General features: G+C 35.4%; 3 protein-coding genes across 11 annotated transcripts in view; 1 reads left to right on the forward strand and 2 right to left on the reverse strand.

Moving 5' to 3' along the window:
* Positions 1 to 8359, forward strand: part of LOC109537458 (E3 SUMO-protein ligase PIAS1) — a 10466-nt gene extending 2107 nt beyond the window's left edge. Inside the window, exons 3-11 of one of the 7 annotated variants that reach the window (XR_007281184.1) lie at positions 2314 to 2479; positions 2652 to 2820; positions 3162 to 3415; positions 3479 to 3719; positions 3772 to 4006; positions 4080 to 4258; positions 4324 to 4488; positions 4572 to 5100; positions 5170 to 5340. Coding sequence is in view for 6 of the 7 variants with exons in the window: in XM_019904209.2 (XP_019759768.1) it covers positions 805 to 830; positions 2326 to 2479; positions 2652 to 2820; positions 3162 to 3415; positions 3479 to 3719; positions 3772 to 4006; positions 4080 to 4258; positions 4324 to 4488; positions 7268 to 7572 (1728 nt within the window). In the remaining variant the exon portion in view is untranslated. Of the gene's footprint in view, positions 1 to 652; positions 831 to 2313; positions 2480 to 2651; positions 2821 to 3161; positions 3416 to 3478; positions 3720 to 3771; positions 4007 to 4079; positions 4259 to 4323; positions 4489 to 4571; positions 5341 to 6566; positions 7051 to 7267 lie in introns of those variants that run through there. The other 6 variants (XM_048665148.1, XM_019904209.2, XM_019904205.2 and 3 more) reach the window with 6 other exon arrangements.
* Positions 1 to 11074, reverse strand: part of LOC109537453 (tubulin glycylase 3A) — a 65761-nt gene that overhangs the window by 30626 nt on the left and 24061 nt on the right. The gene's annotated exons all lie outside the window — the stretch shown is intronic.
* On the reverse strand, positions 8869 to 10444 carry LOC109537541 (protein NEDD1). The gene is made up of 3 exons (XM_019904324.2): positions 9690 to 10444; positions 9331 to 9592; positions 8869 to 9271 (listed from the first exon to the last, which is right to left on the reverse strand). Exons 1-3 carry the CDS (start codon positions 10388 to 10390, stop codon positions 8918 to 8920), a joined length of 1317 nt encoding a protein of 438 aa, XP_019759883.1. The 5' UTR covers positions 10391 to 10444; the 3' UTR covers positions 8869 to 8917.

Here is an 11074-nt window from a genome sequence, read left to right on the forward strand (position 1 = left end):
CATGAAAAACTTTCGTAGGACGTATTTTCTTGTAAAGTTCATATTTACTGAGATATCGCACTTTGACGCACTAATGAGCAACCCTGTATATAGTTTATGGAGGGTACGGCAACAACGCTCGACAGACGATTAATGAGGTGTTTTGTTTCGTTCTAATTTTTCAACTTTTGCAAGCTTTTAACGAAATAGAAACAGATCGAAAAGGGTGTAAGTATTGTTTTATGTTTATGTATTGTGATATAAATGCCATTAAGTCCAATAAATAAACAAGTCTGACAATTCTCAAATGTCACTCGACAACGAATAATTTAACGTTTCTCTTCGCCACCATCGGTAGTTGACTTCATCTATGATTGAACTCGCCTTTGAATATAAAACTAACTTAGTTTTATATTCAAAGGAACTCGCGAATAGCCACAGACAAGTGGTAACGTACAGAATATAAAAAGCTATTTATACCTTTGCAATCCCATAAACATTTCTTACATTGTTTTATATTGTCTTTATTTAAGGCGTATGTCCATGATTATTACCTGGAAAGCTATTATATTGTTGCAATCTATAGATATTGACTATTAAATGTAAGTAGACCTAGCCTTCTCTCGATGTTGCCATATTGTAAGGTAAAAACATTGACTGTCAAATAACCTTCAGTAGACGGTCTCTGTCGCGTATCAAATTGGGGGCTACAGAGTTGGTGCATTTTACAAAATGGCGGAAAACATTCTTTCCAATTTAAATGTAATAATATGTTCATGTTTTAAACAGTGAGCATAACAGTCACAGCAAAAACAGTGAACTAGAATGTCCCTGCGGCAAATGTTATTCAGGTAATAAAAAAATCTGATCCAAGTGCAAAGTTTCTAAAGAATAGAAACATTCATCTCTTATAAGCCATTTGTGGAATAATCCGGGGTTTCTGGTGTGTAAGTATTTAAAAAGGCATTTAGAAACTGAACACTGGAAGCGTAAAGTAGATAGACATGATTAAATTTTAGGACTTCCGGGAATATGTATTACAGGTACCTACAGCTCCATGCAATTTGTGATCTAAGTTTCACGTCTTCGAGTCTTGCTTGAAGCTTTCCAGGCTTTATTCGTTGTGTTATCACTTTGCGTTTCGTACTTTTTTATGTTGCTTTCCCTCTTCAAGAAAATGTTTTGATTTTTTTTTTACTTGAGTAGGATTCCCTTTTGTTTGATATGTTCCCTTTTCAGTTTTTGTCTTTCTTGTTTCATTAATATCAAAGTAGCTTTATTCAATATTGTTTGAGATCCGGTGGTATCTAAATTGCATGGAAAATACATAGATAGCTATATTTTTTCACTGTGAAATTAGGTAATCAGTTTTTAATATCTGTTCAGTTTGAATAGGTACCTACTTTTATTTAGTTTCATTTAGAAATATTAATTTTACTCCCGTATGAATCGTTTTCTAAACTTATTCATTGATTATTACTAACATTAGAAAATTAATGTTATTGGCCTACCCAACTAGCTAACATGCATTTACATGTTAACAAAAACCACACAATTCTGTGCAATCAGTTACAAAATATTTGTCGAATATCAACTACACAGGGCAGTAAAGTGCAATTTGCTTAAACGAATCGTCAAAAGCTAACAATACATATTCTTATTCATTTATCATTCTCAAGCGAAATCAATAAATTATGTCGTAAATCTACTATGACACAGACCTGAATGTGCACATACTTTAAATGCTGAGTAATCCGCTATGCAAAAGTATCTCTTATCGGTAACTGGAGTTTTGTGCCCGAGTACTAATTTTTTTTGTGAAAACAAAAATGATTGTCCTATCAGATAAGCATTCATCACAGCTGGCAATTGTATCTGCTCACAGTGTTTTGAATCCAAACTGACAAAATTGAAAAGTGATTTTGAAATATATGTGCAAAGAAGTATTCAGCATGTAGATGATTTCAGGGAAGGCGACAATAATGTAGATATAGAAAATGTTAACTCAGTCGTCGGTGATTGGATCCAGATCAAGCGTGATGGCAGTTTAGTGGGATTCTTTTTATATGTATTTATCACCAAACTTCTCCAGCAGTCGGTAGATTATTTTACAAAATATATTAACAACAGACTCACCAATCGAGTTATAACGCTAACGTATTTGTTTTAAACTATATTTAATTTAAATAATAATTGCTAAAAAAACGATATACTTACTACAAAATTTATTTCTGATGGTAGGATAGTAATAAAAACTGATTACTTTTGTTAACTCTATTTTGTTTTGTGTGCTGCATTATAAGCAAGTGATCTAACTTGAACATTTCTAATTAGTGGTTTTCACAGGACAAATTCTACATCTCAGTCAAGCTCTCCAGGAAACAGTGAACAACAGTCGACGGCCCAAGGAAACAGTATGCCTCAGCAACAACCCCAAGCAAATATTCTAAGAGCGACGGCAACTGTTCATCCATACTCTGTCGATAACAGGGGAATTACGGTAAGTTTTGTACTTTATTACCAAAGGTCAACGATCAAGTAAAGTTTGAAATAGTAGCAAACATTAATTGCATTGAGTTTTGCAAAAGACATTACCCATTGATTTGAAGCCTCAAGGAGCTTCAGTACTTGGCCAAGTAGCAAATGAAAGCAAGATATTTAAACATATGTAGACTCGTCAAGCTGCGGCAGCCGCTGCTATGTATGGTCAAGGAGGGATGGCACAGAACCTCTACTATCCTCCACATTATAATAATGCTAATCAGGCTCCCGTATTGTCAAGCAATTTTCCTGTTCACCCAGACGTGCGACTTAAAAGATTGCCATTTTATGATACAATCGGTAAGGAAATAACTAAAACTTGTGAACTATTGTTTAGATCTGAAACCATTACTTATTTGATCTTAATTGGACTAAATGAAGCATATTTTTAACTCGGAAAACTCTTATAAATGATAGGATTGATATTGTCCAAAGACATTAATAGATAGACGAATCCAGTTGTAAATTATGAATTAAAAATAGGTCGCAGATGTAAACATCTACATACTGTGAACCATTGTTGCTTTATGGAAAATTGTAAACAAATGCATCTGTTTAAGGAGGAGATAGTACCCATGTAACTGATTGACTGGATGCCAAAATTATATATAAAATCATTAAAATGGGTTTTTGTTTTTCAGCTGATTTGATCAAGCCTTCTACTCTTGTTCCGCAAACCAACCAGAGAATGCAAGAACAACCGTTTTATTTCCACTTAACTCCTCAACAAGCCACTGATATTGCAACTTCTCGGGATATTCGGCCCGGAGTTAAATGCGACTATATCAACCAGGTTCAGTTACGATTTTGTCTTTTGGAAACTACCTGCGAGCAGGAAGACTGTTTTCCACCCCAGGTGATTGTGAAAGTCAACAACAAACTATGTCCATTGCCGGTAAATGATTGTCGAGAAAGGTGTACTCGTTAAAGTTATTTTTCAATGCGTTTTTTTATGCAGAATCCAATTCCTACAAATAAACCAGGGGTGGAACCGAAGCGACCACCACGACCAGTGAATATTACGCAAATGGTCAAACTAAGTCCCACTGTAGCCAATCAGATTACGGTGTCATGGGCGGCAGATTATGGCCGAGGATATGCAATGACAGTGGCGCTCGTGCACAAACTTTCGTCGGCCGACTTGTTGCAGAGGCTCCATAAAAAAGGCGCTAAGCATTCCGATCATACGCGCGCTCTAGGTAACCATCTTCAACAGCACTCAAAGCTTTAAAAATCGCTTTTATATCTTAGTTAAGGAGAAACTGAGCGATGATGGAGATTGTGAAATAGCTACAACGAGTTTGCGAGTTTCTCTCATGTGTCCTCTTGGTAAGATGCGAATGACAACTCCATGCAGGGCACACACGTGCGCACATCTGCAATGTTTCGATGCTTCTCTCTTTCTGCAAATGAATGAACGTAAACCTACTTGGAATTGTCCTGTTTGTGATAAGCCTGCTCTGTATGATCACCTAGTTATTGACGGGTAAGATTTAGGCCTTTATCTATTGAATGTCCAAAATCTGTTATCTAGGCTTGTTAACATTTATTTCTTGCAGGTACTTCCAAGAAATAATTAGCTCATCTCTCCTGCCGTCAGATTGTAATGAAATTCAGTTGTTGAAGGATGGTAGCTGGAGTAGTCATACTAATGAGAAGAAAACAGAAAAAGCGTCAACGGCAATTGTAACTAGCATCGCTATCGATGATTCGATTCAAATTATTGAAGACAATGTTGGTGAGTTGGCGGCTTTACTGCGGTTTGTTAAGTGCGATGCTAAAGAGGTGTCAATTTGGCTTTAGAATTCGTTAGTTCAAATCTGGCAGCTACTTCATCTACGGACACGTCCAAAGAGCCTGAGAAGAAAAAAGTGGTGGTCGATCTCACTTTATCAGACTCGGATGATGATGAGCCATTGGCAAAGCGACGGCCACCCCCTAAACCGGACTCAACTATAAAATCTAACGGTAAGTTGTCAGCAAATCCATTGAAGGATTCTGTCTCAAATAAGTCAGATAAGCATTTGAATTTTTGAATAAACTAATTATAGGGGAGGAATCGATGTAACTACGAGGCAAGGTTTTGAATTTGAAGAACTTGAACCGAACTTACTAATTTAACTGACAATGGAACATTTTATTAAAATAATTAACCATCTGTTCACTGTAAGACTTTTCCAAAGGAGCCTTCAATTGGATACTGCGTACTACAAGCATTGGCTATGAATCTCAAATGTATTACATTCATCTATAATGAAAGGTTACTGGCGCGATTGCTTTTCTTTGTTCTTCAATTGGATTCAGCAGCGGAATTTCAATTTTTTTTGAGAATTTATTTTTATGTGCATTTTCCAATTGAAAAATTTTCTACAATAAAATATTTTTTATTCATATAGCAAAAAGTGTATTACAAACGACAGCCTCCGTGCAGGTACTGCAGGCAGGGCAGCTACCATAACGTCCGGAATTGGAGTGATAACATTCGCGGTTTCACTTTTATTATTTTACTCCATCGTTCGAGTTTAACGAGTTTAATTGCGTTACGTGCGCACATATGAAAACTATGAAGGGAACTGAAAGGTATGATGTACGCAGTAAAACTTGGTTTAACCGAGTTATTACTTTAAAAATTATTAAATATGCCGTCAGGAACCAACCACAGCTCTTAATGCGAAATTTCGATCAGAAGTAGAGAGAAACTTTTCATACCATACTTAGAACTCGCGAAGTACACCCGTGTTTTGCTAGTGCATTTTATAACGATGTCACCAAGAACCAAACTGTTGTAAAATATGAGCGGTAAGTACAAATCCTACATTATTTAAAGTTTTTTAAGGTAGCACCTTAAAAACACAGTTACAGAAAGAATTGGCTTCATACATAAAGAAGAAAATATATCCATCAGGCCATCAAAGAAAATGTTTCATCTATAAGAATAATATGTCACGTTGAACTGTTGAAACTTGCGAATAAGAATTAGCAGATATCCGTTGTTTGGTTCATATCTAAGTGTAAATTTAGCAGTGAAAGTTTAATTTCCATTTCTCATTATTTTGTTTTAATGTTGTGTTAAATAAAATATTGCATAACTTAGTTTACTTATCAGTCCAATATGATCATGAAATCTCTCATATTTGGTGTTTTATTGTTAGCGGGACTTCAGCTATTATAAAGTGTAACTAACTTGATGTCAATGTCATTTTTGAAATTGTCACGTTTTGACGTTTGTAATTTTTCAAAAGCGTACATTTGTAAGTATATTACATATATGCTCAAGTGAAACAATGAGTGATGAAAATTCAAGTGCTGCTTTCATGGTATGGTGTTTGTATAAAAGTTGCATATGTTGCATGACATTTGCGCTATTTAAAAGGATCGTGCTTTGCGTGTAGCTGCATCGGGCGATCGCAAAAAATAGACCATTGGAATTGTATGTAAACTTTAAATTATGATCCATAGTTATCGGTAAACCTACGTCATTAACTAAAAAAGTATGTTGGTTACTTTTTAATGGAAATGCTTTAAAAAATTATAATGACAGTGACACTTTAAATTTTTGACTTTTGAGCACGATGTGCGTAAAAGTAAAACAAATGAACAGTAAAGGAAAGTGCTTCTGATCGGAAAATTGCAGTTTTTGATTCATTCGAATAAAAACAATTTTGCGGTCCTGAAGCACGAGAATAGTTTGATGGTTTGCCGCATGCATAATTGTTGGAATCTCTTCAACATAGCAATAAAATGACATTCCTTGATCCCCCATTGCTTGCAGTTGACGTTTGAGACGAAGCCGAGGTTTTTGATTACGTTACTTTAAAACTTTTATTATGCCAATGTGAACTAGTATATAAAAAACATGTCTAAAAATTAAACAATCAAGTTTCTGGTTTTTACGTTGCATAAGAATTAAACCTTTAATCTCCTTTGTCTCAAAGTGTATAGAATGTGACATTCCTTGTTTTTCTCCTGCACTCTTCATTTGAAAATTTCTGAAATATCCAAATTTCGTAAGGTTTTTTGCTAATAAGCATTTCTCGTTGTTTTAGAGATAAAAAGGGAGCGTCGAAAGAAAGCACGTTGGTGATTTTAGAGAAAATCATCGGCATTGTGATTTTACGTATTCTGAGTTACAATAAAAGTTAAAAATCCTCGAGATTTAAAATCTCGACGATCTGCTTTAAGAACAGGTTGTTGGCAACCCTTTTATTGGAACACTGTTCGAAAAAGCTTACAAGCCTTGGAGAATCAACAGAGAACGCTTTTAATTAGCTACTCCATACTTTGCTCTATGGTTTTCTATTGATTTTTACAAATGTGTGGCGCCTATATTTTCACAGCTAATATTTAATTTTCTTATTGACCTGTGCTTGTCTTGAATTGTGTTAAATAACTTCAACTTTTTTCATGATCGTTTTTAAATCCATAAGCTAATCCTGCTGTCTGTGTTCTATTAAAATGGTTTTAAGCCAGTTTTATATACAAACTGTAAGTAATAGTTATATCATTTGAATAAAGTTTTATGAAATTGAATGTCTTTTTGTTTTCAGTATTTGAAACATTAACTATTTGAAAATGGAACGGAAATTGATTGTAAAAATATGATGTTATTTAGGTTTGAACTGAAAACCAATCCCACAACCATCCGACAAATGTTCTTCTTCGGTGTCTTTAGGTGTATTAGTTGTTTAAGGAAATGTTAATCTGAATATGCGAGTGGATAATGTGGTCAATATCGTTTTAATTCCAGAGAATAGCAACATATCATCGTCTAGTAGCAGCCAACAACGAAGTATTACCACTCCAGGCCCATCCTCAGTGTCCAGTTCTGGATACCCGGTAAGTCCTGGAGTAATCAATCTGGATAGCCCTTCGCCACCAAGATCACCACAAGTACAACCTCCACCTTCTTGTATGATGGCAGGCGATGCTCAATTGAACAACGGGAACGCAGCACAGCAAGGTTTTGGTATGTCCACTGGTCCCAGTATGCAGTTTATGCACATGGAAAACGAAGCCAGTAGTGCTAATGTGAATTACACTCAAGGGTATTAATAAAATGTCTATTATGAATATCCTGGATTGCAAATCAATTTAAATGTTATTTTGTGCGAACTACTCAGTGCTATCCCAACTTTGATTGAATGCCACAACGACAAGGTGAGAGGTGATCGATGGACTAGACATTACAAAGGGTTTACATTGATGACATGTAATATAATTGGTTTTGTTTATTTATTATTTCTTGTCGTGTAATTTAATTCCATTAGAAAGTAAGTGTGTAAAAATGTTCAATTTATGCTTTAATATTTGGAACCAAGCCCAAAGATCTGTATTTTACTTTTACTTTCAACAAGTTGTCCTTTAGAAGTAAATATAAGTTCAATATGCTTGAGGCGAATTCATGTTTTCAAAATATTTTTGTTGGGTATGTTGCCGCAAAGTTGTTGTTTAAAAAGGCCGAATTTTCTGCAATTTTTTCTACAATAACAATGCAAATTTAACTGTAGTCCATGAAATATAGGATGATCTAACATACAATAATAATCAAATGTGGTTTTTTGATGTTTTTGTTTTATACGTGGCTTCAACTTACAGAGACATACTGTATATTAAAATTTCCTCTATTCAATTTCAGAATTTGTTCGTGTTTTTGTTGGTAAAAGGTTAGGAAATTCCGCCTGTTGTAAAATCAAAATACTCAACAAAAAGGTTTTGATCAGTTGTTCGTTCACGACTTCACGAACTTTTTCTGGACATTGTATGATCGACAAGTTATTATTTTACGTTTATTAGTTTTTGTATTGTGAGCCTGAAAAAAATAAATCCTAGTTTTTCAATGCGTAACATTTTCAGCCCACCATAAAGTAGAAAATCGAATTTCTTTGTGATGAATCGAATCGAAGTTTTACAACGAAAGTCACGGCATTTTTCGCACAAATCAATTCGGTTAAAAAAATTGCACAGTGAAATAGAAGCTGACAGAGTTTATTAATTGGAGATGTAGATAGTAATAGATACGCTTTTCTACAAAGCCATTACACACGGTTATTAAAATGTCCCTCATAAAGTTAATATCTCTTAGCAACGATTTGCAAAAATACAATGACAGTGACACGTTCAATGCGCGTAAAAGTAAGACAAATGAACAGCAAGGAAACGTGCTTCTTTATGATCATCGCTTCTGATCGAAAAATGGCAGTTATCGTTCATTCGAATATAAAGGTAATTAAATTACATTTAGCTATTTCGGAGCCATTTATAAATTATTAGACGAATAAGAATATTGAAATTATAAAAATAGTGCGTTAAAAAAGTTCAATATTTTATGGTTGCAAAAATTGTCTTCTATTAGATGCTCAAGGTTTTATTTATTATATGGCAATTACACAACTTCAGATTACTGCGACACTATCTTCGTTTCACTCTTGGATGTTACAATCCTGTAGATGTACCGCACTATATCGTCCATCTCCATGCTCTTGAAACACTCCCATCTGGCTGCTACCGCATAGAGCGAATCCAGCTCGTTACTCACTAAAGTGTGCAGCCGTCCACATTGGTCATTCAGCTGATTCTCCAAGTGGCTAAAGTGGGAATTAATCAGCCGTATCAAGTCCAGTTTGACCTTCTCTTCTGGCACTTCCACTTCGGGACAATGTTGTAAAAAATGCGAAACTTGACTGGCCTGCAGTGGTTGGATTTCGACATTGCTTTCCAAATCGGCTGGTGTTACGCTCAGGGATAAATCATCCTTAGAGGAAATTAGTTAGTTTCAATAATAATGAATCGTGTTTTTGGACAAATAAGTACTGTGAGTGTCTCCTTCACTGCCCCAATGAGATCGAATTGATTTTCCTCTTCTAATAAGCTGTCGCTTTCCAACAGTCCCAAGGAAAACCCATTGATGAAAGATATTTGGGTTATTGCAGTTGGGTGCATTCTGGTGCAAATTTGCGGCTTGAGATGATCGGACATTTGGTACACGTAAATCGACCCATCTTTCAGGCCAGCTACCATACACTGTTCATTTCCGCTTATGTCCAGCGAAGTGATCGGTTGGTTCAAAATTTTTCTGAAATTATGTATTACTGTTTATTTGTGTGAAAATAGGTAGGTTTTAAACGTTTTATTTTGTTTATTTTTAGTTGTGCTAAACACACAACGCTTACCTGAAAACGCACAAATCGCTAATTCGATCGATAACACACATTTTGTTGTCTGTTCCTGTTGTAACCAGCAGCCTGTCTCTGTTCGAAGCAACTATTCCTGTAACAGCCGCTGAATGCAAGCAATAAGTTTGCTTCTTGCATTTGGTCGCGCCATCCCAAATGACCACCATCCCATTTAAGCAGCCAACAGCGATATCGTTGGTCGGTTTCAAGCATTTGAGCGCTGAGCAAGTGTGGGGATTGCTAAATTCCACTTTTTCCGAACTGATTAGATTGAACATCACCAAGTTGTCGATACAAATCACCAGCAGCTCATCCGCTGAATAAAATTCCAGCATTGTTACCTCAGCAGATAGCTGCCCAAGCGACTTGGTAACACATCGGTTTTTGGTATCGTACAGAAGAACTTCTCCGTATCGAGTGCCAAGAGCGAGAATCCTTTTGGTGTTGGACTTGAACCGTAACGCCGTAATATCAGCTATGAGTGAAATTGTATGGACTAAGCACGGATTGCTGGGGTCTTTGATGGAGAGGATTTGAGGACTTTCGTTTTCCTGTAACACTGCCAGGTAACTATTATCGTGACACCAAGAAATTTGCTTGATGGATTCATTGGTTTTGGGGATGTACTTTGACATGTTCTTCAAGCCACCACGCTCCAAAGCGTAGATGTGGACGCTTTTCCCTGCAGACGCAAACATTTTGTGCCTAAAAGATTTCAAAATTTGTCAATGTTACATTAGTAAATGACATTGCAAAATACCTGCTGAGTTTAACAGAGTAACATGTATTTAATCAGTGTTAATTTACGTTCAAATGCAATATATTGAGATTTAAAACATTTGTTTTTTTTGCGAGTAAAAGCTGGTTGAAGACGTATAACTTTTTACACAGAGTGCCGATGGAAGCAGGGTACCTACTACGATGTTCCTTTGGATCAAAAAATATCTGGTACTCTGATATTGATGGTCAAAGTTCTTCAAAAAAAATGGTGTGCGTCACGGGACGCTCGACAGAAGTGATAACTTCATAAATTAATAGAAACCATAAAATATTGAACTTGTTTAACGCATGATGGCAAAATTACTTTATTTTATAATTTTAATATTCGTGTTAGTCTAATAATTTATAAATGGATCAGGAATAGGTAAAATTTCATTTAATTTCCTTTTGAATGTAAAATATCTTTTATTTGCAACATTTAACATTCTTTAACGAGATGTTGTACATATTGCTCTTCTTGTGTTTGCGTAAACTCTTCTTCTTGAATTTCTGTATTTTTTAGTCGTAATTTCTTATTTGCTTTGTATAATCTTTGACGTTCAGTTGATGAAAGCTACTTTGTGTTGATCTATTACTTAATGCTCCTTTTTTAGCACGAAATC

This window comes from Dendroctonus ponderosae, unplaced genomic scaffold (genome assembly GCF_020466585.1).
Source record: "Dendroctonus ponderosae isolate FM_Combo_2020 unplaced genomic scaffold, Dpon_F_20191213v2 Dpon_F_20191213_3, whole genome shotgun sequence".
NCBI classification, from domain to species: Eukaryota; Metazoa; Arthropoda; class Insecta; order Coleoptera; family Curculionidae; genus Dendroctonus; species Dendroctonus ponderosae.

Coding starts and splice junctions, on each gene's coding strand:
- LOC109537541 (XM_019904324.2), bottom strand. CDS start 10,390: ATGTTTGCGTCTGCAGGGAAAAGCGTCCACATCTACGCTTTGGAGCGT. Junction 9,593..9,689: donor AGCGATTTGTGCGTTTTCAG/GTAAGCGTTGTG, acceptor ACATAATTTCAG/AAAAATTTTGAACCAACCGA. Junction 9,272..9,330: donor CAGTGAAGGAGACACTCACA/GTACTTATTTGT, acceptor ATTTCCTCTAAG/GATGATTTATCCCTGAGCGT.